Source organism: Condylura cristata, unplaced genomic scaffold (assembly GCF_000260355.1).
Source record: "Condylura cristata isolate star-nosed mole 26May11 unplaced genomic scaffold, ConCri1.0 scaffold00015, whole genome shotgun sequence".
Classification (NCBI taxonomy): Eukaryota; Metazoa; Chordata; class Mammalia; order Eulipotyphla; family Talpidae; genus Condylura; species Condylura cristata.
The window spans coordinates 16,488,125-16,514,551 of NW_004567116.1; the positions used below are offsets into that span (position 1 = coordinate 16,488,125).

The following is a 26,427-nucleotide window of genomic DNA, read 5'->3' on the forward strand; positions in this document are numbered from 1 at the left end:
TCTGGAGACATTTTTGATTGTCACAACTTTGGGGGTGGGAATGCTACTGGCATCTAGTGGACAGAGGTCATGGACTCTGCTAAACATTCTACCATACACAGGAGAGCCAAACAATGTACAACAAAGAATGACTCACAAATGTCAAGTGTGCCAATGAGGAACCCCTAAACTATTGGGATACAGAGCAAACTTATCACCACCTCCTTTTTCCCACGTTTCAAAACCACGGGGACCTCCTGCACCGTCTCTTAAATAACAAATGTCTGCAGAGGTGGCAACTGAAACTTTTTCACCAATGGTCCATGGGAGAGGGAAAAGTAACCTTGGCATCAGGTGAATCATTCCTGAATGAATAAAAAGCCCCCCACCTTTATTCTTCTCACTGATTCAAACATTGCAAGTCATGTGATTATGCAGTGATTACAGTCCACCCTGGATTTTGGAAGTCCCCATTCTCCACTCACTGGGTCCTAGAGATCAGGTTAAAGTTCCCAGCATCCTCTGGTTGCCACGATCAGCCGGAGACCCCGGAGCCAGCATCTGGCAACCGTGCTCCTCTCTCTTGACGAGGCTGTGCGGATGCTGTGTGTGGAGGACACATCACCTTCTCCTAAATCATGGTGCATATTAAAATATTTAATGCCCTCTGACTTTGTTTTCCTTTCTCTTAGCAAGAAGCCTAAGGCCACGAACCCTGTTCTTCTTGCAGTAGAAAAGAACTTCACAATAGAGGCAAAACAAGTCACAACCACATATAACATCATAGTTCACAGAAAACTGTGTACATGTGTTCCCCATATAGGACATACTTCAAAGTAACAAAATAATTTTTCAACTGTAGTGTTCCTTCTTCCCGTTAGAAGTAGATTTTTACCCCTCGTGGTACATAAATATCAGAGAAAAGTTGTCTTTGAAATATTTACGTCCAGGAGTTCTTGGTTTGTTATTATTTGGGGTGAATAGGGCTGTGTTCAAAGGCTTGGTAGCTTTAGTTTTCATTTTCTCTCCACCCGCGTGCATTCTTCCCAAATTTATATACTAGTCTTCGTCCATCCACACGTTCCAGAATTTCTCTTTTGTAATAATATCTGTAATAAAGGACATTCATGAGAGGCTGTCAGATTGAGGAAGACTGCTGGGTACACATAGGTGGGGGGCGGCCTGATTAATTGTGGAGACTGTAAATACCTCACCTCATGGCTCGGCTGAGTTTCTCATAAGTCATGCTGCTGTTGTTTTTCTTTTTTCCCCAGAGCTGAGCCACAGCTTCTGATTTCAAGAACCTGAAGATGCCCTCAGACCGGTCTTCCCACTTGATCAACCCTGGATTCTTGTCTGGGTTCAAAAGGATGTCCCGGATGAATTCCCATAAGTGAGTTCCTCGGGGATCTGGGGAATCATCAAAAAAGGAGTTTACTAATGGCCAAGTAACAGCAAAGCAGAGGACACATCGAATTAGAATACTTTTTCCACCCAGCAGTGACCCAGACAACAGAATTCCCAAACACTGGGTATGTATTTAATACATATATGATATTAATATATATATATACATATATATATATATATATTTTAAAGGTTTATATGAAAATGAGCTAGCACTTTTTTTTTTATGTTACACATCAAGAAATGGAGGCACAAGAATTTGACTTGACCAAACTGAGCAGATTTGATGAGAGTCACACAAGTAACAAGTAGCAAACCCAAAACTAGGTGATAGGCCTTAAGCCTCCTATCCAAGGGAATAACTTGTACATGCTGATGAACTGCTTATGATTTATTTCAGCTTTTTACTTCCCAAAGAACAACTTTCAAGCACTTTAACTAGTATCTCAACTAATTAAATCACTCCCACTCAGCAACATATTTTAGCCCAATTTCCATCAATAGTGCTGTGCTGTACAATTTTAACTCCTGGAGTATATGGGGAGGAGGTCTCGCAGTGGTTGGGTGGAAATTAGCAACCAAATCCAATTTTACCCTCACTGGACTTGTGACTTCCCCTTCCCCGTGGCCCCAGCCATTTAAAGGATTATATTAACTCTGTGAATGACTAGGAGTAGCTCCACGGAATAATAACTCCACATAGGTAGGAAGACAGCATTTAGTAAAAGACAAAATTCTATCTTAGCTGTTTCTTCCAACAGCTTTTTTTGGGAAGAAGGAAATCACTGACCCCATGCCTTTGAGTGCTTAGTAATCAGATATCTCGGTTTTAGAACAAACAGAATGAAAAGGAAATATTGATAAGACCTCACTGCAGAGGGATTTACTTTGAGCAACTGACATCTCTATTTTCTCATCTTAGTCAACCTGAAGAAGAAAAATGAAGGCAGCAGGCAAAAGTGATATTTTCAAAAAAGCAGTGGCCTTCAGTGATGCCCAACTTGAAGGAAAGAGTCAAGAGGCTTCTCAAAGTCAATAACTTACTGTGCTTTTTGGTGTGGGATTTTGTGGGGTGGTCCTGTTCCTTCTTCATATCAGGGGATTCTACTAGAGAGAAAAACAAGAGCCAATTAATTTATCAATATCCTGCTGTTATTATTTTTATTCATTTATCCACTCTCTTAACCAACATTTATTGAGCACATGTCTGGCCTTGGTCAGGTATGTGGCAAAAGAGTCCTATAGAAAAATGCCTTGTAGGGGATAGAAGGATGGGGTATGAGAATGATCTACAATATAATATGACGTGGTCATTGAAGATCTCTCTGATAAGGAAACAGAAGGATATCAAGGAGACAGCCCTGTAGTAAGCACTTGGAAAAGCCTTCCATGAATAAGAATAGTAAGTGCAAAGGTCCTGAGGTCCGTGTATACTTGGCATGTCCTCTGTGCAAGGAAACCAGTATGGCAGTGAGTAAGAATCAGAGGATAGGAGCTGAGGTTCAGCTCTTTAAGGCCTCGTGGGATGTTTTTAGCATTTGAGTTTCTATTCTGAGAAAGATGGAAGTCAATAAAGTATTTAGGTCATTGAAAGGGCTTTTTTTTTTTTTACATAATGCAAAAATGTAAACATTAATAACAAAGAATGATGGCTTTTAAGCCTGAGGAGTGTCTTTTTTTGGCATGCAAGTTACATTTTAATCAGCCTGACAAAGAGGCCATTGACTGACCTGAGTCAGTATAGAGGGCCATGGTGGATTATGGAAACACAGATTAGGTTAACAAATGACTCATTATGGCAACCCTTGTGATTATCACCAAAGAGATGACAGAAGCAGATCTATGCTTCTTGTTAAAAAAGCAAATGATGAAGCAATGAAATAAAACTTCTTGAAAACAAAACTAAAAGTTCTAGTAAGGTGCATATGTACGTGTACGTATGTGAATGGGCACTTGGGTTATAGGGAGAACCGAAGCTGAACACTGTTCCCCAGAAAAACCCTACAATCTCAAATCCTTCAATGTTAACACCAAGTGGTCCCTAAACATAAGCAATTAAGGGGCCTCTCTGGTGGCGCAACAAGTTAAAGCTCAGCACTCTCAAGCTATATGAAGCCACGGCAGCATGAGTTCCATCCCTGGCCAGGGAGCTGACCCACATGGCACCGCAGACCTCTCCTGTCTTACCCGCTGCTCCCCTCAGCAGAGCATTTCAGTGGATCTGCCTGTTCTGCTCCCCATTCTGTCTCTGGTGAATCCTCTCACCACCACCCCCACACACTGGCTTGTAGCCCAGTTCTTGTATACATAAATAAATAAATCCTTTAAAAGAAAAGAAAAAGATAGAAGAAAGTTATGTAGGCACATCTCTTCCATGTATGCCAGGGCTTTCTCACAAAGAGTTCATGACCTCCACGGGTTCTTCAAGGACATTTTGGACTGACCCAAAGCACATGTCAAAGCACATAGTACTCAATCTATTGTCAAGTGTGGCCCATTATTCAGAAAGTTTGAGTAGCCATTAATTCCTAATTAAAATAGTGAAGAAGAAAGCTCCTGTGTGTGGAGAACCAGGTGCTATGCTAAATGCTGTACATGAATCACCTTATTCGATTCACACAATAAGCCTACGAGGTGGACACTTTATGGTCCACAATTTATAGTGAGGAGCTGAGACAGAGAGGTCAAATGACTTGTCTAAAGTAACACAGCCTGTACAGTACACCAGGGTGTGGACACAAACAGCTTGCACCCAGAAGCTTTACTCATCGCCACTGTCCCAGGCTGTGTCCAAAGATGGTGGCACACGACGGATTTTACAAACACCTTCCCTGCCAAGTGTCAGGTTCAGGTCTACGGTTGTTCAGTGGGGAAAGTCATTCCAGTCGGATGGCTCTGTATTCCAGCATGCATGAACCCACTTGCTAGTCTCGTCACTCAGCTTGTCCAGCAGTTTCTCCCAAGGCCATGGCAAATGGAGAACAGGGATTTAGTAAGACCTAGTCAGAAAAGCAGCTTTCCATTCTGGGTGTGAGCTCCTCCCTTGGTACTGTCAGCAGGAGGGCCTGCACCTGACTTGGGTTTCTCTGAAATCTAAAAGGACAAATTCACAGGAAACACAAGGAGACTCCACTTTCCCTCCCTGCAGGTTTCAGGGTGAGGTTGCAACATCCCATCAGGATGTGACAATATTGCGACAGGCCTGGCACCCACCCCGGTTTCCAAGTGATACATCACTCTGACAGGGCCACGTTGTTCTGCAGACAAAGAGTGGCATTTACCCAGCAGGCCACAAGCAAAGCTCATTTACCAATGGCTTCCAGGAGGGATGCAGAGCCATTATTTCAGAGCCAGGGTTGAAGTCAGAGAAACCCTCCACTGTTTGGCCTCAGACATTGTTTATGGATGCTAAGCTGACTTAGAATCAATTACCTTTGTGAATAAGTTGAAAACCTTGGACCCTCTCCCTGGAAAAATGCACACGGGTGTATAAGACTGTAAACAATTTGCAAGACTGTAAACAATTTGCAAGACTGTAAACAATTTCACGGGGCTGTGACTCACTTAGATTAAAAAACCTTACCAGAGAGACTATGAGCGAATTATATCTGTGAGGTGTCAACCATTTACCTGAGCTAGACTTCCTTCCAGCTGAGTGAAGACCAAACCAACAAATATTTCCATCAAAAGAAAACTGAGATTTTTTTTTTCTGGCCCCCTCTCCTGGTCCCCAGCATTCAGGACCAAGCTATGGAATGACTGACTGCCTCAGCTCCAAAAGCTTTTGATCTGAAACCTCACTTTAATATGATAGCCTCTCCCCCCTCTGTCTTCCCCTTACCCCAAACTAAAAGTCAAAACCTTTGAAGTTAGCCATGTGGTTAAGTGATTCACTCATAAAATAATGGCTTGCTCTGGGGAAGTTGTCCAGCTTGGCTTTCTCTTGCCCTGCTCCAGAGGCACCTCAGGCCAAGGTCTGGTCCGGGCATGGGCAACAAAAAGCCACAGGTTTATGATGCAGGTTCCAGAGTCTGACTTCAGCTAAGCTGCTTCACAAGAAGCGAAGATTAGAAGCATTTGCATATGATTCAGCTGTGAGCCATTTCTTTACGGGATATACAAATTTCAGTGTTATAATAGACTGTGCCACCCTAGCTTTAGGCTCAACAAGTCAGTGAATAAACACATCAAGCCTGAGTTGGCGTGATTGGCTTGAGGACTATCGGGCAGATCAGGAACACTGACGGCGGCCATTTTATGAAATGGGCAGATGACAGAGAAATCAAAACAAAGCCCGCTTCCCCACCTGTGTTTATCACAGAGGGCATCAGTTTATGTTGGGCCTCACCTTGGCTCAGCTTGTAACATGAATTAAAACATAGAAAGATATTTAACTGCACTCTTTAATGGGAGCTTGAAACCTAAAGACTCAGATAAATGACCAATATCTTGGGGGGGTTGAGGGGGAGAGGGTTGAGGGGAGGGTTTCTGATCCCATCCAGTAGAGAGTAATTATTCTGAAAGGAAGTGACTCATGAAAAGGCTTTCATTATCTATGCCAGTGGAGAGCTGTGAAGAATTTAACAATCTCTGATACTGACTTGATTCTTTAAGCAATAATTCTGATAGAGGATCTGGGTTGCTTATCTCATTTTCCAGCCTGTGATATAGTTGCAGGATATAATTGCAGGATAGAAATGGGGAATGGAGGTGGAAAGGTACAAAAACAAGGACTAGGGAAGGTGGAGGCAAGCAGATTTGTAAACGCAAAAATAAGTTTAAGAACTCTTCAAAAACAGGATAGGCTGACTCAGGAGATAATAAGTCCCGTATTACTGCAAATATGAAAGCAGAAACTGGCCCTTCATTGGGTCTGCAATTCTAGAAGGTCATCGGGACACAGAATAGGGAAGAGAGGCCCAGCTGTGAGGGCAGTAGAACTGGGGTCATGATGTTTAGGTCTCCCAGCTGCATCAAGACCTAACAACCCCTGAGGCTCAGGAAGTGGTTGGTTCAACTTTATTCTTAGTTGGAATCTTGTACCATAGCCCAAGACCAGATCGATGGGCTGGCAACACCTTAGGAAGTGGGAAAAGGAGTCGTGGGATGACAGAGGTGGTTTCCTCAGCTTTGAAATCTTTGCTCATGATTGGGTAGCAGTAGCTGCCACAGAAGTTATACCCCAATTTTGTAAAATTCTCCCAGAATGGCAAATACACTGTGAAGCCTCTCCAGTATTTGATTTCCTAATTTCAACAAATACTTAGTTGACACATAAAGCTATGGGCCTCTGGAGGTGGGGGAAGTAGAGAAATGAATCAGTCTCAGTTATTAACCTTAATTCCAGAAGCATTTACACTGGCTCCCAGCCATGTCTCATTCAAGGGGCTTGACCTGATAAAAACCTCAAACCAAAGGCTTTCATTATTTCACTTCTCAAAAACACACTCTCAAAGACAATTTAAAAAAGAAAAAGAAAAGCGCAAAGAAGAGAAAAAGTTCGGAAAGATTGCTGTTTAACTATATGATTTAAATCCCAGTTCTGAAGTTGTCCCAAATTCAGTTCCAAGAAATGAGAAATTCATTTATGACAGGAACAAGCTCCATTTCATGGACCCAAATAGATCCACAAATATGTATCCAGATGAAGACACAATACAAACCTCTCCAGTGTCCTCATTTCCAGATGGCTCATGATTATATACCTATTTAGGAGGATACTGAGGACTATCCTATGAAAGCCTTTTCTATACTCCCATCAGACAGCCTGTAACTCAGCCTCGACTGAGAGACCCGGATATCCCCAGTCACATTCACTCCACCAAATGCAACTGACAGGAGCCTGATTCAAAGTGCAGGCAGTGTGATGGATGGAGAGTCCTGAGGCGTCATCAGGATCAGACTGACAAAATCATGCGATTCCCAAGTTCTGGAAATTTCCAATTGCTTCCCCTCTACCCAAAGACCTTCTGTTACCATAGGTTCACTGACCTTTGAAATGCCTATTTGACATTTTCCTCTAAAACCAAATATAGTTTGTTAAAAATTAGATATCGCTGGTCCTCCCTGGTGCGCAGCGGGTTAAAGCACAGCACTAAGAAGCTAAAGCCACTTCTGCATGAGTTCCATCCCGCCTGCCCCGGAGGTGACCACATGGTGTGGCAGACCTCTCCTGACCCGCCCGCTGCTCCCCTCAGCAGTGTACTTCGTCAATCTGCCTGTTCTGCTCCCCACTCTGTCTCTGGTGAATCCTCTCAGCCTCCGCATCTCTGGCTTGTACCCCAGTTCTGTATGAATAAATAAATAAATCCTTAAAAAAAACATTAGATATCACCTTCTCCCTTCTACTCAAGTATGAAAAACCTTATCAGATCATTTCCCAAGAGCAAATTTTTTCTGAAAAGAACATTTTTGTTATCATAAGAGGATGACTTAGTTTTATATGATACAAACATTTGGTCTAGAGTCATCCGGGCCAGTCATTCTGAGTTTACAACTATTGGCTCAGAAGCAGACCTATATTAAAAACTCCGCTCCTCAGAAGGCCACCAGCAAAGGCACACCTTAGGCTGTGGGTCATTTTCATCAGCTCTCAGTAAGTACCTGCCTGTGGCACACTCAATCCCAGAGGTCAGGGCAACTCACCAACTGGAAGGTGACCAGCGGTTGTCATGGAGATCTGGGCCCGGCAGAAAGTTTTGCTATCCAACAAATCTATACAATGAAAAGATAAAAGACAGTAAAAAACCCCTCCTTACAATAAAACTTCATGGCTATTCGACAGAATCAGAATGGAAAAGACCTTAAGTGTTTGGGATTTAGTTACCTACTGTGCTACCATAGTTGGTGTCGTATAAATAGTTTTCTTCTTTCCAGGTGTTCATGATGGAAGGTTCTACAAAGGACAGAAAATGGGAATAGTCAGCCATCTTTGCCCCTGGGTAAAGACTTTGCTTTTTCTAAATAGTGTTCATCAAAAGATGGAGTAAGGAAGGCGCCAAAAGAAGGACTAAAATTCTGCTTCAGCCACCTGTTTCTTTATAATGTTACCCCATTTTTCTTCCAATGTTATGAGGAAAACAGGCTTTGCTAAGGCCCAGCCATGGGCTCTGCACCTGTTACATTTGTAAGCAAGTCAGGGCCCTGTCCTAGACCAATGCATTTGTCTCCTCAGGAAGTTTCTACCCACATTGGGCAAGGGGTGGGTTCAGGAATTTGGCATTGTCTTGCATTCTACTGAAAAACAGTTTAGTATGATTATACTAGAAAAAGCCTACTTTCTTAAGGATAAATAAATCCATCATTAATGCGCATCATTTCCTTTTTCAGAAAACTTCTTGTCCATCTTATCTCAGCACCTTCGCAGAGAGATACTCTCTCCTCAAGCTAAGAGTCTCCTCCCTTCAGAGCTACTCCATTAGCTTAGAAGTAAAACAAAATCCCCAAAACAAGTCAGGAGAAGGGGAGGAGAGAGTTACTAAATGAACAAATAACTTTTAGGAATCAGGCCTTACTACCTCATCTTCAAGAAGAAAATCAATCCCCCTCCCCCAACCCCTTCCCTGTGTAAGTACATCTCATGCTGATTGACTCGTCAGATCTCAGATCCTAAGGAAACTCCCCACCACCTACCCCAAATGCAGCTTAACTCCTACACAACCCCCAGATCTGGGCTGGTCTCCAACAGCAGCAATTTTGTCCCTGCTGGCCAAGAGCTGTAAGATCTGGCAGGCACTCACACCTCGTCCCCAGCAGGAACTTCCTGCTTTCTCCTCTTCACAGAGTGAAGCTGCCCTCAGCTCCCCTCCTGCCCAGGTTCCAAATGTCAGGGCCTGGGTGGTAAGTTACTGGCCAAGTTGCATTTTGTTTTTACAGATAAATTGTATAAAACCTGACTCACTGGCTAAGTCCTCCTGTTTACGACATAGGGATTTAGCTGGTATTTTAACTAATAGCTACGTGTTTGGGCACCCCAAGCCCAGTCTCTTGGGGTTACACCCTTTCTCTTGTTGGGTCACCTCGTACACCTGTTGTTGTCTCTGAAAACAAACTGAACCAAAAAGGTTTGGGGGTGTTGGCCCCTCTGTGAGCCTCTACTCCCTCCTCCCAGGGTGGACCTTCACCTCCACCCTTCGGCTCAGCTTTACTGAACTGGCCACACAAGAATGTCTGGATGGTCAAGGAGGAATTATCAAGTTATTTGGGACCTCTCCAATACCACCCTGGCTCCTCCAGTGGGGCTCTCTGTTGAGTCATGGAGGGGGTGGGGGACATTCCCCTCTGAGCCAAGACCATGTCCACCTCTAGTGGAGTTTGACCCATAACCACAAACCATCCAGGTAACTTAAACCTGGTCTTTGGGGAGAATGGCAGAGCTAGGAAAACCTAATATGCTTAGCAGCTATTGATTTTCCCCTTAATAATTGTAAACTAGCCCCCTTATAAAAGATTAAATAACTGCATGGGGCCAATTTTGGCCTGAGTGATTCACAAATCACCTCTAGATCAAACTCTGTCCTTGGTGACTGGCACACAGTTCTCAGAGAGGCCTGTGGCTAATGTGGTCACCCGACATGGTTCACAATCCCCTTGGCGTGGGTGTAGAGAGGGGCCTGGAGCAGTGGCAGCTGCATGGTTTTACCATGGCCAGTTGGCTTTGGGGTCTTGCATATTCCCCCTAGGCTGAGATGCCATAGGCCAAGGTAAATATGCAAAGAGTTTTGATTGGTACAAGGCCCCAGGGCAGTTGCTGAATCACCACCACCCATGGCCCCTGCAAATCCAAGTGACTGAAAGAAAGCACCTGTGTAACTGATTACCCTACTCAAACCCAGAATAGTGTCCTTTGCTAAAAACACACAAGGTAGGAGCTGGGTTCTGTAACTGCCTTTGGACATCCCCACAGAAGCTCCAAAGTTCCCAGAATCTATGAGAATTCCAATAGCAAGTTCTTCTCGTCTCCCTTTCTCTTCTCTCTCCTTGCTTCTCCTAATTTGGCTAAGTTCAATCCCCTGTTGTCTTCATGGTGAGAAAGAGTTACAGTGGGATTCGGCATTTTTCCTAGTTTGTGGACAAGACCCTAGACAATGGCTTTGCTAGTGGTGGGAAGCAAAGAAAGAAGGCAACACTAGGCTCACCATCCATCTAGAAATCAAAAATAGTTGGTAGTCACTAGTTCCAAGGGCAGGGAATGAGTCTCAGGAGGAAGTAGCCCAATAGAGACCATAAGAAAAGAGGCCTTCTTGGATTTTCTAGCTTTATCCTGCTCCTACACTCTCCCTACACTTGCCATGGATCATCCTCTCCAGAGCTCAGCCCGTCAAATTGACTCTCTTCTCTGCTACTACTCACCAGTTTGTTCAGTCTTGACTATGACATTATGCGTGGACTGGAATAGGTCACTGCTGCACTGGCCTGTGAAAGGTGGATTGAGAAAGTAGAGTGAGCTGAGATGAAGCCAAAAGTTGATGCTTAAATAAGGACAGGACTGGTTTCTTGGAAGAACTTCTGCCCCTCCCACTGCCTGATCACCACTGTTGGTTAATGTGAGAGGGCTTCCCTCTCAGCATCTACAAACTCACACCTGGAGCCCCAAGCCAGGTGTGAAATTATTTGGCACTGTGTGGAGAAGGCGTCTTACAGGGTCAAAACAGAACTTCAGAAAGAAGATGAGTCCTCCACTAAGAATTGCAAGGTACTTCACCTTCGGAGTCTTGATTCGCTTATCTGTACATGTAGGTGAATCTAATTAAATACAGTCATTAAAGAGGTTCTAAGGTGCTTTCTCATACTAAAATATTATGAAAGATGAAAAAGAAACTATAAGAAAACCAGCTTAATTTAACTAGCTTCGTTCTTCTTTGATGTTAAATTTCATCAAACCCATCTTGATCAGATCTAGTCTATGAGAGATGTCTTCATAAATCAGCTGAGTCCCTTGTTTATGCCTTGCAACTCTTTTCTAGATGTATCCTAAGTAGAGCCACACATATACATTTAAAAGAGCTTAGCATGTTCTTCCTCCCCGGTCAGATTGTGAATATTTCAGGAGCAGACATCTCTTGACCTTCAATTTTCCCAACTATAAGATGGGTACAATATTTATTTTCTCATAAGATCATTAATGAATCAATTCATTTAGCATACTTAGTGTAAGTTCATAACTGTAAATTAATGGAACAGCTACTCAAGATAAAGTGAGAAATCCAGGCATTAGGCACTGAAACAACTGCAGCATGCAGTAGGGGCAAACGAGTCATGGAAGGTCAAAGATGGTCACAGCACCTCCCAAGCCTCCCAACCTCAGGCTTCAATCAGGGCAAAGCTTTAAAGGAGTGGATTTAATTGGAGGTGGGGATGCAAATATTTTTAATTCTTCAAGTGTAAGTCTGCTCTTTCTGAAGATTCCTGGGGGTTATTTATAGGGCCTTGTTTGGTTTGGTTCTAGTAAAAGAAAAATGAGCAACCACCCCTGTGAGGTGAGTGGGAAGAAGGGAGTGTCGGGAGCTGCATGATGTCATCCAAAATGGCTGCCGCTGGCTGCTTGTTCCAGCTAGGGTGGGCCCTCCTCTGTGTTGATAGCCCCCCTCAGGTTCTGAATCCGGTTCACAGACTTGGATTGTCTATTCCTGAAGACCCAAGTACCTGCCCAAACACAGTTCTGCTATCAAAGACAAAGCTGGTATGATGTGGGCAGGGAAGTTCCCACGTACCCTACTATGTCTACAAGCCAGCATAGAATGTGTGTGTAGTGTATGTGAATAAGTTGACAACAATGGACAGTGTCTAGAACAGTGGCTGGTATGGTAGGTGAGGCCCCAAGACATCTGGGATTCTAGGACAGCACCCATTCCAGAATCATTGCAGAAATACCCTACATATGTCCAGACTGTTAGTTATAGTCCCATTTGGGGGTCACAGAACTTTGAAAATCTGCTATGATCCTTCTCCCTCCCAACACCCACATGGATCTAATCTGGCATATATTCTAACACCCTTAGGCCCTATTGCAAGAACCTAGGTCTAGAAGTTAGAAAAACAAACAAAAAAACCCATGATGATCTTAACAAGCATTTTAAAGGGAAAGATTTTCTGAGAGTAGCAAGTATTCTATGACTGCCGAGCTAACCCCTCGTCAGCTTGAAAATTAACCACTAGAAGAGAATTAAGTTACAATGGTGATTATAAGCAATTAGACACACCTCACACCCTAAACTCATTCACACCTTTTCTTTCACATCCCTTCTACTTCCCTTTCTCAGGAAATAGTAATTTGGGGGTATCCAACTTTTGTCATCCCTGACAAGGAACCTTGCTGGCTGCTGTGTCTCCCCCTTCTAGCCAGCTCCTGGTAAATAAGGAGAGCGATATTCACCGTTCCACTTGAGATGCTGCAGGTTGCTGTAAAGGACCTGACCCGCGGTGCCTGCCGCCCGGGTGAACTCCTGCAAGTTCATGCTGCAGAGGTGTTCGCCATTGATGTCAAACTCCTGGAAAGGGATGCAGCTGGCATCCAACTGGTTGGTGTCCAGGAGGTGCTGGAGCCATTCCCACACCTGGTACTTGGTCCAGTACTGAGGATGGATTTCATGCCACTGGCTTCCAAAAAAACCACTGGAAACTGTAAAACAGGAGACATCCCCATGAGTGAAGCATAGTTGTTTCTGGGCAGGGGATGCTCGCTGGCTGCCAGATGTCATGGGGAACAGGACCACAGTCCCTGGGCATCAGTGTGGGGGCTGGAGCATGAGACAGGGTCATGGGGTCATCACCCATCTCTGAGAAGGAGATGGTTCTTTTCCCACCATGGTGGGGGAAGAGGAATGCTTATTTAGCCTGTGTGCATCTTCATGGCCTCCGTGGTACTTCACCCTGGGTGCTGGATGAGGACAGGAGGCTGAAATGCTTTTATGTTCATGAGCTCACTCCCACCCACCCCCAAAATATCATGAAAGCTTCAGCAATTTACAAGCTTACTGTCCACACCCAAATAGTTATTTCTCTCTTCTCTTTCCCTCGCTCTGTCTCCCTCCCTGACACACACATACACAAACACACACATAATTTAAAGTTTAACCAAAAAATGAATCTAGAAATCATAAGTAACTGGCAGCCCCTTCTACGTCTCTATCTCAGGAAATAGCACTTTGAGGGTGTCCAACTTTTGTCATCCCTGATAAGGAACGCTGCTGGATACAGAGACTCTCCTCTTTGTAGCCAGCTCTTAAGGAAGTCAGGAGAAAGCTTGTCATTGTTCCACCATTCCACTGAAATTAAGTGTTGTTTGCCTCTCATTCCTTGGCTTCTCAGTGGCCAGATTATCTATTTGCTAATTATGCTGATACACCACCACATTGGTTTCTACTGTCATGCCATTCCCTACTAAGTTACCACCAGTTACTCCCCCTGAATTAGATTCAAAAAAGCTAAATTAAAACCTACCAAGCCAAGCACTGAGCTATTTGTTCAGTGACCCGTGATTTTTGTCTTTTTTCTATATGGTATTCTTTCAGTTTCTATTTCACCAAATCATTCCCTGAAGTCCTACCCAGCTTGCAGACTCTACACCCCATAAAGCCATCACAGGTTCCCCAACCTACTCTGAGGACTCTCACATGTTCAAGAATACACTTGGTCTTCTCCCTAATGGCTTTTGTCATGCTCTGCTTCTCCTGACAGGTCTCTAAGTGACAACCTATTCTACTTTGAACAGTATCTGCTCATGGTCATGGATTCTGTTGCACGCATCTTTGGATTACCTCTATAAACTACATGAGAGACTTTGCCATCCTAAGTGATCTTTATATATTTATTTAGTAGACTCTGTTGTTAAAAGAAAAATAGCTTAGGAATCCTTCAAATCAATATTGATCCTTCAAATCAAAAACTATTAGTGAGCTTAACATCTATGTATGTGACTCTCTTGCACTCATATCAGGAAACCTCACAAATAATCCAAAGACCTGAGGGGATGGAAAACAGAAAGCCAAGTTCTGGGGGCAAATAATAGGGCTAGAAGCTCATACGTGGCTTCGAAACAGAAATCAAGAGAAGCACAATCTTCCAGGAATGATAAGAGACAGGGGTAAAAGGAAAGGCACTTTTGCCATCCACCAAGCTCAAGGAACAAAATCCAGCTGAATAGGACACCTAGATATACCCAGACTTGAAGGTGGATTAGTGGAAGAGAAGGTAGCACAAGAAAACTGCCCCTAACTTTTCTTCAAGGTCACACTGGATCAGTATTTCTCAAATTCTAAGGTGATTATGAATCACCAGGGAATGCTGTTCAAATGCAGATTCTGATTCCCTAAATCTGAGGTGAGGCCTGAGTTTCTGCATTCCTGACAAGCTTCCACATGATGATTTTGTGCCAGGTCAGTGGATACAGTTTCTGTGGCAAAGAGCCAGAGTCCCAAAAGGTTAGATTTCCACAACTCTCATGGCCTAGCCATCAACACCAAGAAGGTGAAGATGATGGGGGAATATTTTACCCAATTCTACTTTTGTTCATACCACACACACACACAAACACACACAAGCTATTGATTGCTTCCAGACCTTAGACACACCAGAAGCAGGTCAAGGTCATATAGGGGGAAGGTGACTGCCTCATTTGTACCTGCCATTCATAATATGTGCTTGACCCTTCTGTCTCATGACCAGACCTAAGCCAGAAACTAGGAAGGGGAGCAAGGCTTAGACAAATCCATTCCAAAATTTAATTACATAGAAATATTCCTTAAAATACAAGTTCACGAACTTAGACAAGGTTCTTCCATTTCCCCCAATTTTTTGGTGTCTAAAGATTTGTTATATTTTTTTGCAACTCCCCAGGCTTCAATCTTTTTTCTAAAATAATCATGTCACAATAACCATACAACCCTGGGTTTGCAAATAAGAAGCAACAATTCTAAATAATCCAACACCAGACCTGGTATAACCTTTCCCCTCAACTTGTATGACCTGTATTGAAGGATAGTTCCTTGCGGTGCTGTCTCAGGATTTAGAACTAGAGACTTTTGTCTAAAGTTGACTTGGGAATTCTCCTGAAGGTCAGGAGATTGGTCAGAAGTCCAAGGAGGAGCACTGGACATGGCATCTAGCACCCTGCTGCTCATGACCAGGAGCTTGAGGGCCTCTGGAAGGAAAAGTGACCCTTACATTTATGCTGCCGTAACCAGGGGCCTAAGGACCTGGGGATGGCAGCATCTTTCATTCAGAAGAAGCTCCCTGCCCTAGTTGGAATCCTCCTTTGAAGTTCCTACAGAGAAACTGAGGCCTACAACTGAGTGTCACTGCCCAAAAAGGGCAGCACTTTGGTGGGAGAGATGATCCAATAACAGATCATCATCTGCTCACACTTTCAAACATGCTTTTGGCTGGCTTGAATTTGGTTCCAAATTGAAAAATGTGGAGAGGCACAGGAACCAGCTCTTGTTGGAGGTTATAACCCAGCCATCATCTACCCACTCTTGCGCCTGCCTGCTGTCACCATAAGGCCGAGGGGAGCAAGGAAAGTCTCTTGTGAGGTAACAGGCAGCCAGATGAGGCTGGGAGGCCCAGCTTCTTAAGCCCACTGTCGCTTCAAGCACAGCAATCTGCCTGATCCCAGCAGGGTGTGGAGCCCTGATTCAGCAACAACTTTACTCAGTTCAACTTCTACAGTAAGCCATGGGTTTGATCACCAAGCCCTTTATAAGCCCCAAAGCCAGGCCCTCCCACTTCTAATCAATAGATTCTAGATTACCGCACCTGATCTCATAATTAGGCGGCCAACTAGTCAAAGAAAGGCATCTGGTTTCCCCTAATAAGTCTCCTTTACCCATACAGAGGGAGTCACTGGAAAATGAAATAGAACATTTAAGTTGCTATAACTCGCCCCTTGTCAACTTCCATGCTACACATACATACATACATGGACACCTTTATCTTCTATCTTGATTTCCCCATCGAACACTGCTAAAAGCTTCAGCAGGTGGTCTCCCTTTGCCCATCTCTCCTACCATTCTTGCCACCAGGCTGCCAACTCAAAACTTTGAATACTGGGATGACACAATGGAGCATCTCAAATGGGTGTCTGGAGCCCTATGACCTGTAGACAATTCTAGCATGAAGAACTTAACCTTTCCCCTGTCCAATAAAACCTGTGTTTTCTCCATCCTTAAATTGGTCAGTGAAGCCTAATTAAAGTCAAGGAAGAAGCCCCTGGAGAGAGACCCAGACTCACTTGGGCCCTTACCGGTGCATGCAGGGTAGCTGTCTGTCCAGGCTGGCTGCTGGTGGAGGAGGTTGTTGCTGGGGTTGAGATTCATTACACCACCGCTTTCCAGAATCATGATCTGCAGGGAGATCAAATAGCCCAGTTAGTCAGTGCTCTGGGCAAATGTCACTGGAGAGTAGAGATGACAGGGTTAACTTAGGAAACACAAAAATTCGTCTTTCCAACCATTGCCCCAAAACATGTTGCCACAGCCCTTACAGTAAAAGCAAAGTGCACTGGCAATTAACAATTTCCAGGTTCAATTTTCATATGCATGAGGCAAGTTTTTACAGTCACCCATTCATAAATGAATAATCTCTGATTGGGAACGGAGCGGGAAGAAAACGCAATACCTGCTCCCAGGGCGAACCTGGCCAACATCCAAGTTTCATTATTATTTTTCTTTTCTCCTTTCTTTTTACAGACATGAAAATGCCTAAATCTTTTATTTAAGGTGGAATTGGATCACTGAAAATGGAAGCCCGTGGTAGCGCAGAAGTGTCCCTACCTGGGACCCCCAACCGGAAATCAGTCATCAGGGTGTCCCCACACAGCCGCCGAGCAGCCCCACACCCAGAACCCGGCAAGTTTCCTCAGAGCAGAGAGCACCGTGGGCAGGCTGGTCTCAGAGGGCCACTGCCACATGTAAGCAGGGCTCCGTGAAAATAATCAGGAGTCCACTGGTTTCTCAGACGGGACACTGCCTCTTCCCATCCTCCCTGGTCAGCATCCTGACTGGCTTTCCCTTCTCCTTGAGACACCTGGAAGCTTCGAAGTTGACGTCAAGGGGACTTTGTCAGTCTGAGAATTGTTTTTTTCCGTAAAGGACCCAAGAGCAGAGTCACTCTTTTGTGAGCCTGTTCGGAGTTTTTAAATAATGCAAACATTCTACCCTTTAAAATATTCTCCTTGATCCTCTGGTACCTGCAGTGCTCTCACTGGGTAGCCTCCACCTCTCAGCCTGCAGCCCCAGAATGGGGCTCAGTCATTCCAAAGAAAAGTAACTTGTTTCCAGAAAGCAACTGAATATTTACCCCAGATCTCCAAAAGTAAGTTGCTCTTTCTAAAATGTGGAGGCGGGGAGAGAAGCCTAGTTTCTTAACAACAGATGATGGAGTTTTCTGCCTGCTTCAGGAAATCTTGCATCCTTGAGTTTCCCGCTTGTCCCCAAGATTGAAATTGTTCACCAGAGCAGTTGCCATCCTCAGCACCCCTCCCTCTAATTTAGCTACTGGTCCTTTGATTCTGTGTAGGGACTGAGAAGAGAGACAAGGGGTCTGGGAAAGGCATGAACATGTGTTCATGTCTTCACAGATTCAACACATTTTTATCAGCTCTCTACTAGGTGGGGCACTATGCTAGAGCACAGGTGATTACGAGTTGAACTGGGCTAGACAGGAGCATTTATGATGATAATTAACACCATTGTGGTTAGTAGGCAAATCATTAGGACTGAATCCAGCCTAAGTGGAAGACAGAGAAGGGAAGAGAGCATGGGGATGAAGAGTGTTGTATAGTGAGGGATCACGCCGGTGGAAAGGGGAGAGCTGGATTCTATATGGTGGAAAGAGTTTCAAAGCTTAAAAGAGCTGAGGTGGATTCGAGGTACTAAGGTTAGGCCTAACTCGGATATGTCATGAACCTCCCTGAACCTCAAGCTTTCTCATCAGACAATACAGATCATCATACCTACCTTGTGCTGGTTGGAGATTAAGTGAGTTTCTATACCTCCAGCACTTGGCACAAAGCAGGGCATGACTACATGGCAGATCTTAGCATAAGGAGAGTTACCACCTCTGGAAAACTTGAACCAATTTCCCCAAGTTTCCTTGGGCCAAGTTTCCTTGACCTCAAGGAAACTTGGGCCTCAGTTTCCCCATGCACAAATTTAAAGACAGTGACCACATTTCTTTCCAGAAACTTCCTTGAGTCTCACCCTCAGAGGACAACCAATACAAGTCAGACCTTCCTTTTTTCACAATCACTGGGCTTTTTTCCCATTTGGCTTTCTAGAGCAATTTCCCTAAGTTAGAAACTCAGATGGGGGACTTCAGACAAAAACCTCAAGGCAGGGGGGAGGGAGGGAGGGCATGGCCGGTCTCCTGTTTGCTCAAGGCTGGGCATGTTCCTCCCAATTTGTTCAACCACAAGCGGTAGAAAGGTTACTGTTTAACTCTGAGAGGGCTGAAGCTCAGAGCCCAGCCCTTCTGCTTGGCGGAACTGGGTTTCCAGGCTTGGGGGGCGGGGGTGTGGGGGGGGGAGTGGGGAGCAGAGAGTTGCAGAGGTGTAGGGGTGCAGGGGATGCAAAGCCTTTCCTGAAATTCTTCCACAAGGATTTGCCTGCAGGGCTGTTTCAAAGTGGCCATTTCTAAGGAAGCGAGACCTGCCCAGGCCAAGTAGGGTCTGCCTCTTCAGCTATCTCATGGCTTCTTTTTACATCTTCCTCCAACCAGAGGCAGAATGGGGTGAGAGCTAAGTACCCCCATTTTGGCATAAAGGAGATGTGAGCTCAGACCCCAGCTCCCTGCTTGCTAAGTGTGACCTAGAGCAGGTTCCAAGTCTGGTGGGCCAACAACTTTCTGTAAAGTGAGACTCACCCCCAACCCACAGTGCCGGAGGATAAGATGAACTCGTGTGCACAGCGAGTTTAGCAGGTAGTGAGAAAGATGTCAGTGAATGTCACAGAACGGTGTGAGCCTCTTCCCTGCTGGTGACCAAAGCCCACAAGCCTTTTTACTCAGGGCACAGTGCTGTTCTCATCACCACCCTCTGGATCCATCTAGAACCCAGCCCAAAAAGTCACTACCAGGCTGCAGGTACCCCGTCACCACCTGGCTCCCAAGAGGCTGGCCTGCCTGCGTCCAGGAGCACTGCTCCCTGCTCGTACCCCCTTTCCTAGGGAAAGCAGCCAGCATGGTGAGGGGCCCATTTTTTACAGGGCACAGTAAATGGTTACTACTCATAAAAGAGTTTATGTGGCTTAACCCTTAGTGAGTCAGAGTTCACTTGAGCTCACCCAGGCTTGTGAGGAAAGATCAGCGTCTCCGACCCAGCAAGGGTCTGAAGGCTCAGGGCCTCAGGGTGGGTGCTCCAGGCCCACGGGCACAGACTGGGGTAGCTGAAGGTCTTTCAGCAATCCTAGCCCCTCTGCGGCCCAGCTCTCTAAGTATAAAATGGGGACTTGTCGCCTAGCAGGATGTTGGGGAGATCAAATAAGATAATGGATAATAAAAGTGCTTTGAGAATTGTTAACCAAAAAAAAAAAAAAGGGGGGGGATTATTATAACCAACTCACTCATACCCCCATATATGAATAGACTTTCTATGGTATATAGTGATTACTTTATGGAATATAAAAGGTAATCCTTTTAATTACAAAGTAGGAAGATGATTTATTGTACTCCTTTAAGCTTCTGGCTTCAACGTTAGCATGGCTTTTATTATTTCCTTTAAAAAAAGGGGGCGGGGGGATACTACCAAACATGTGAAGTAGAGACTCAGAGGTCTGAGTTCTAATCCAGACTCTAACATGTGACCTTGAATGTGACCCTTTCCCAACTCAACTTCTTCACTTGTGCCAAAGAGGGTTGTGGGGGTGTAGAGACATGGTTGTCCTTGAAACCTAAGGACTATTTTTAAAGATAAATATTACAGTGGGTTTCAGGGGGTTTGGTCTGTTGTGCATACAAGACTTCAAAAAAATCCATTTCCTTCTCTTTCTTTAAGTATTCATTCTCAAGGCATTACTCAGACATATTTCCCTTCTTCCAGAAGTGGAAAAAGTAAACTCAAAGTCAAAGTAAAAATAAAATAGATTCCACCCTTTGGGTCAAAAGCCAGCTGGGTCAAGGACCTGCCTCTGTCCATCTCTAGCTCCTGAGGGAATCTTGGGGGAGACCCCCAGTCATCTGTGCTAAGTGAAAAGCAGAGTTTCTCAACTGTATGACTGACAATTTGTTCTGGGATGGTTCTTTGTTTCGGGGGGTGGGGGGGAAGGGGCCTGTCTGTACATTTCTAAGACATCTGGCGGCATCCAAACTCCACTAGTTGCTAGCAGCTGTCCCTCCCCCTACATCATCCCACGGGACCAAATCACCCCGGCTGATACTCTGGTTAAGTGCGAAACCTCGGAGGCAACAGCTCAGACTTGGCCCTCTCTGGTGGGGCAGCCTTGGGCTGTTCCTTAGCCTTTCTCAGCTTCTATTCCTCTCCAAGGGAGCAGTGTGGACTCAGCACTACCACTTAGACCTACCTGAAGATTAAATGAGATAAGGGACTTTGAAACCCCTAGCACAGTGCCTGGTACAGAGAATAGTTGCCTCATATATGGAGATTGAAAATAAAGTGGGCCCACCTTCATCTAGTCCCAGGTGGTGAGGAGTCTGAGAGGCAGCATAAAATTGTCCCTGGGCTAGTAAAAACTACACACACACACACACACACACACACACACACACACACACAACCCTGTAAATTGTATTTCAAACCCAGATTGACAGGAAATGCTGGATCATCCAGTGCTTTTTTTCCTTACACATTCTCTTGTTGCTTCCTCATGTGTAAGTAAGAACAATCGCAGGGAACTGTAATTACCCTGGGCCCTCAATGACTGTTCTTTTACTTTCACCCAAGACATCCCCTCCACACAGCAGTTTCAAAGACAGTCAGTCTTGCAGGTAAAGGTCTGCTCTTGATTTGAAGAGGAGGAGCTGCACCTGCTGTCATCCCCGGCAGGCCGGACAGATGGACACTTCAGCCAGGCTTCCTGCTGAGGCCCATTTGCCCTTGAGCTCCCTTGGGAATGCTAGGTCACTAGGGTCTCGTCCATTTAAGCCCCACTTTAGCAGAGCACTGGGCACTCTGCTGGGGTGTCCACTGTCTGCGTGGGGGCAAGAGAGGCAGGCCACCCTGTTAACAAGTAACTTTAGGTTCAACACAAACTCCCAACACTCTTCATTGCTTAACACTTGGACGCTTCTCACCACCCACATAGAAATGACCCCCAGCCTTGCGCCCACTTCTCCTCCAGGCCTTTGTGAAAGATTAGTTTCCCTTTTAACATCAGCTCGGCCCCACAGTGGGAATGGGCGGAGAACACAAGGGGCAGGGTAGGAAGGCCAGGCACTAGACCTGGCGCTAGTATTTGAGTCCCACCTCTCCACCCTGCTCAGTGGCACTGATGTGAGAGGGTGAAGCCCAGCCTCAGTGACTGACTCTCATGAAGACCTGAGTCAGAAGACCATGTTCAAATGGGTGAGGAACTTCAAACCCAAGCCAGTGCCGCTGTTTCCTCAATGCCAGGAAAAGCAGGAGGTCATCTGGTGAGGGCTGAGACCTTGGTTCTGCTCTAAAGCTGGCTGTGTGGACCTTGGGGAGACCTCACCTCTCTAAAGCCTCAGTCTCTCCATATGACAAAAAGTGGAAAAGCTGAAGTCAACATGCAGGTTAAATGAGAGTGTTTATAATATCCTGACATGTTACCTCCTACATAGCATGCACCCCCAAAATGTTAGCTATTCTTATCAGGTCAAATCACACATCTCTCTTTAACAGTGTTCATTGACTTTGGAGACTTTCTTGGGTCCAGGTAGACTTTTCAGAGGAGTATAATTGTTGGGAGCTCCAGGGTCTGGCGTGAGATGGCTCAAGTCCTGTGCCAGTTGACCGGTGTGGCAAGCTTGGGCAGGCGATTCAGTATATCCAGACCTCAGTTTCCTTGTTTATAAAATGGAGATGACATGCAAAGGGTAGTTATAGGACAAATGAAAGGATAGGTGCAAAATAATCAGAAAAGTGTTTCACACAGAGTAAACCAATTAGTAAATGTCAGTTGGTTTTTGTAATAATAATGCTTGGTGTTAATTATGTTGTTACTATTATTGTATTGAATGAAATTGAGATTGTATTGTATTGATGAAATTGAGAGCCAAATTAATCTCAAGCAAGGCCTCTGCCTTCAGCCACCACAGTTATTTCTCAAAAAAGTTGAAGGAAGGAAATAGATTCTGCAATTTGAGCTTACTTGGAAGCAGAATAGTGAGGGGAAGGAGGGAGCACAGGAAGTCTCCTAGGAGGTTGGAGTCATGCATCCCAGATTTCAGGAGGTTCTTCCCAGTTTCAGAAGTTCTAACAAGGCCAAAAACTGCCCAACATACCTCCCTTCTTAAATATATGGAAAGAACCTCCCAGCAAGCAGGGATACAGTCCAGCATGGGCCTGTTCAGCTGGAGGGAGTTATGTCCTGTTCCGCATAGGGTTACTGAGATTCTGGACTACATGCTATAAGAGTAAAACTGGTGGGCTCTCTCCGGTGGCACAACGGGTTAAAGCACTGCATTATGAAGTACTCTGAAGCCACTGCAACATGAGCTCAATTCCTAGTCAGGGAGCTGACCCACATGGCACAGCGACCTCTCCTGACCTGCCCGCTGCTCCCCTCAGCAGTGGATTTCAGTAGATCTGCCTGTTCTGTTCCCCACTCTGTCTCTGGTGAATTCTCTCACCCCCCAGTTCTTATGAGCATAAATAAATAAATCTTAAAAAAGAGTAATGCTAGTAGCTATGCTATGGTAGCTAGGGCTTTTTGAATATGCAACAAGTGCGAGTCTGCTAATAATTTTAAATACGTGATCTCATTCAGTACTCCCAAGATATGTATAAGGCATTATGTCATTAACAGAGAACCTAAGAGGCTGAGAGAGGTTAGTAAACTTGCTCAAGTTTGCACAGCTTAACAAGGATTGTATCTAGCAGAAAATTCAAATTCAGACTACCTAGGAATAAACTCTGGGGACTTAGCCAGTTTCTGCTGAGAAGGACATGACACGCTAGAGAGGAAATTTGCCCTCAATTCTCCTCACCAGCCCACACCCTGCCCATTTCATACATAAGCACAGATTCTCCCCGTCATCTGAGTCCTCAGACCTTTATTAAATGCCACCAAGGCCATAAAAATCTCTGATACTTTCAATCACACAGGGACTGTAATCGAGATCTTCTTTTCTCTTTGTCAGAAGAGGCCACAACTCTCCCCAATATACCCAAAAGCTCCTTTCAGGGTGGAAGAACACAAAGCTGTCTTCATTTGGCCACTTGTAAAATATGCTGATATGTTCATCGCCCAAAACCTGGGTCAGATTTATCCGTGATACTCTTTGAGCCATTAAAATAGAACAATACATATATAATATATACATACGTGTGTGTATGTGTAGATATATACACAGACACACTATATTTATATACACATATGCATACATATATCTATAATAGAAATAGTCCCCTATAATGCAATAAAATTAGTCCTAGTTTATATTTTGGAAATAAACAGCTTCATACTTACTTGTGCTAATGAGAATTAGACTGCAGACCAAAGGAAAGTGTCCCCACTGCAGGAGTGAAGAGAAACTGGGAGCTACCAGGTGACTGCTCATGCTTACACTCCCTGTCTCCACCCCAAAGGACAGAGAGCCAAAGCGGTGGTCTGCCTGCTTCCCAGATCCTTTCTTCAATCAACCACATTATCTTCAAATTGCCATTGAATTGGCTGCTGCTGTGTATTTTTACTCCTCAAACCAGAGGAGCAATTAGGCATTTTAAAATAATTACTGCTGTGATGATAGAGATATCCAAACCATTCTCAGTCCTTAATCAAAGTTACCAGCAGGTGAATTCATGGCATTTACCCTCAGGATGTTGCAATCATTTACCAACTTCCTGTTTTAATATGACTGTCGTTTCAAAAGAATTACTCCCAAACAGAAGAAAGGAAAATTCACATACGTGAAAAATCTCACTGAATGTAACTCAGGTAATCATTTCTGTTGCTCAGATAAATCAAAATGTGAATCACGCTTGGGGAATGTTTTTGATCTTCTCAGATTTACATTGCAGGTAATTTTATACCCTCATAATATGTTTTGAAACAGATATTTCATGTTCCCAGGGGCAACATCAGAAGTATTATTCCTGAGCTTTCATGCGTTTTCATGAGCGGTGATGTGGGGCTGGGAGGTTTATAGTTAGTAAACTATAAACTATTTGGAAATATACATGTTATGCTGATCTTTATCATTCTTGGTGCCAGAACCAGACAACACGCAGATATTGACAGTGGAGAGGCACCAAAATTGATCAAAAGACAAGATGACCCTATATGATCCCTGGGGCTTTTACCAATCCCATCCATTTATGATAAACTGTGACTACTGGCACAAGCCATGAATCTTAGAAGATCACAAAACTTAAGCAGCCTCATGGAAGGTTGCTAGGGCTCTCCTACCAAAAGTACATGCTTTCAGCCCCGGTTTTGAGTGTATTTTGTGGGTTCTGCCCTTCTAAAGAGCATTTACTGACCTTTCCCAGATCAAAGGACAGCATAGGTGAAGAAATATTTCTTGAACGCTCTGGGTTGAAACTTAAGTAACATCTCACAGGAGTCAGGCTTGGGGGACAAGTTTAATCTGACCAATTAGAGGAGGCCAACAAGGTCCCATTCTTGATCTCTTTCTCGGCATGGGTGAGCCCAGCATCAAGAGGTTCCTCCACATCGGCTGCTGAAATAGAGACTATGCTGCATGCTTCACAGGCCTTCAGGCCTCAGGTTGGTAATGCAGTAAAAAATTCACCATTCTCCCTTCTACCCTAAATCTCCACATCTCTCCCATCACTATGCCCCTTTCTCTATTGTAAAACCAAATCAAGAATTTGAATTAAGAACGCATGGCCAAAAAAGAAACCAACAACCAAGCCTCCTTTCTGATTGTGATCATAGGTCTAGTAGGTCTTTGGAAAGATTCACTGATGTAAACTGGAATACCCCGGATTATTCTCATGTTCTTACTTGACTAAAGAGCCCAGATAAGTGTTTCATGATACAGATCACTTGTATCAACACTTATGGAGGTGTTGATGTTTTCTGGGGTCACTCCAAAGAATCAGAATCTACATTTTAAGAACCTCTCAATCTAATCCTAGGGTTATCTCACAGAATGTCTGGTCATAGACTCACCTACTTGCCTTCCCTCAATTCCCACCAGATGACTAACTCTGGGAGATATCAGACTTGAAGGAAATATTCATAAGCACTAGCAAATCCTTGAAGAGTAAGAGACAATACTTTAATCTGGAGAACACAACTCCAATCCTTTGGTGGAGAGCCTAGTCTATGGATTATTGCCAATTTGAAACAAAGTCATTCCTAATGCTCAGTATCACCAAATTGTTAAATTCAATAAGACTTGGCTACTTAGAAGTATGAGTCTCTGAAGGCCAGCCAAACAAACCCAACTCAGAACACAAAATTTGCATAGGATTTTTACCATAATTACTTGCATCAAGAGAATCTAGAGACCAACTGAGTCACCCTTTAACTCATCCCACCCTGACCTGATCGCTTCAAACGATAACTTAACCACCCTAGATTTTAGACCTTGGACCCAAGAAATTTGGTGTCTTAGCCTTCAATAGCAAACATCAAGAAATCTTTATGCAGTAGGTATCAATATTTATTTATTATTAATTATTAATATTAATTATTAATATTTATCAAATGTCTACTAAATTCTGAGCACTATGCTAGATGCTGAGGACACAACAGTTAAATATATATGTGTGTATATATAGGGCCCTCCCTGGCAGCGCAGCGGGTTAAAGCACTGCACTAAGAAGTTTAAGCCACTTCCGCATGAGTTCGATCCCCACCTGCCCCTGAAGTGATCCACATGGTGTGGCAGACCTCTCCTGACCCGTCTGCTGCTCCCCTCAGCAGTGTACCTCTT

The 26,427-nt window shown here is 44.3% G+C and overlaps 1 protein-coding gene across 3 annotated transcripts in view; it reads right to left on the reverse strand.

Moving 5' to 3' along the window:
- Positions 1–610: 610 nt before the first annotated feature.
- The window catches only part of EHF (ets homologous factor), a 35,528-nt gene continuing 9,711 nt past the window's right edge, over positions 611–26,427 (reverse strand). Inside the window, exons 2-9 of one of the 3 annotated variants that reach the window (XM_004682929.1) lie at positions 16,628–16,727; positions 12,761–13,006; positions 10,738–10,800; positions 8,213–8,281; positions 8,032–8,100; positions 2,431–2,493; positions 1,194–1,389; positions 611–1,088 (exon numbers count right to left, since the gene is read on the reverse strand). In XM_004682929.1, the coding sequence (XP_004682986.1) occupies positions 989–1,088; positions 1,194–1,389; positions 2,431–2,493; positions 8,032–8,100; positions 8,213–8,281; positions 10,738–10,800; positions 12,761–13,006; positions 16,628–16,724 (903 nt within the window). In that variant the 5' untranslated portion in view covers positions 16,725–16,727 and the 3' untranslated portion in view covers positions 611–988. Of the gene's footprint in view, positions 1,089–1,193; positions 1,390–2,430; positions 2,494–8,031; positions 8,101–8,212; positions 8,282–10,737; positions 10,801–12,760; positions 13,007–16,627; positions 16,728–26,427 lie in introns of those variants that run through there. The other 2 variants (XM_004682928.2, XM_004682930.2) reach the window with 2 other exon arrangements.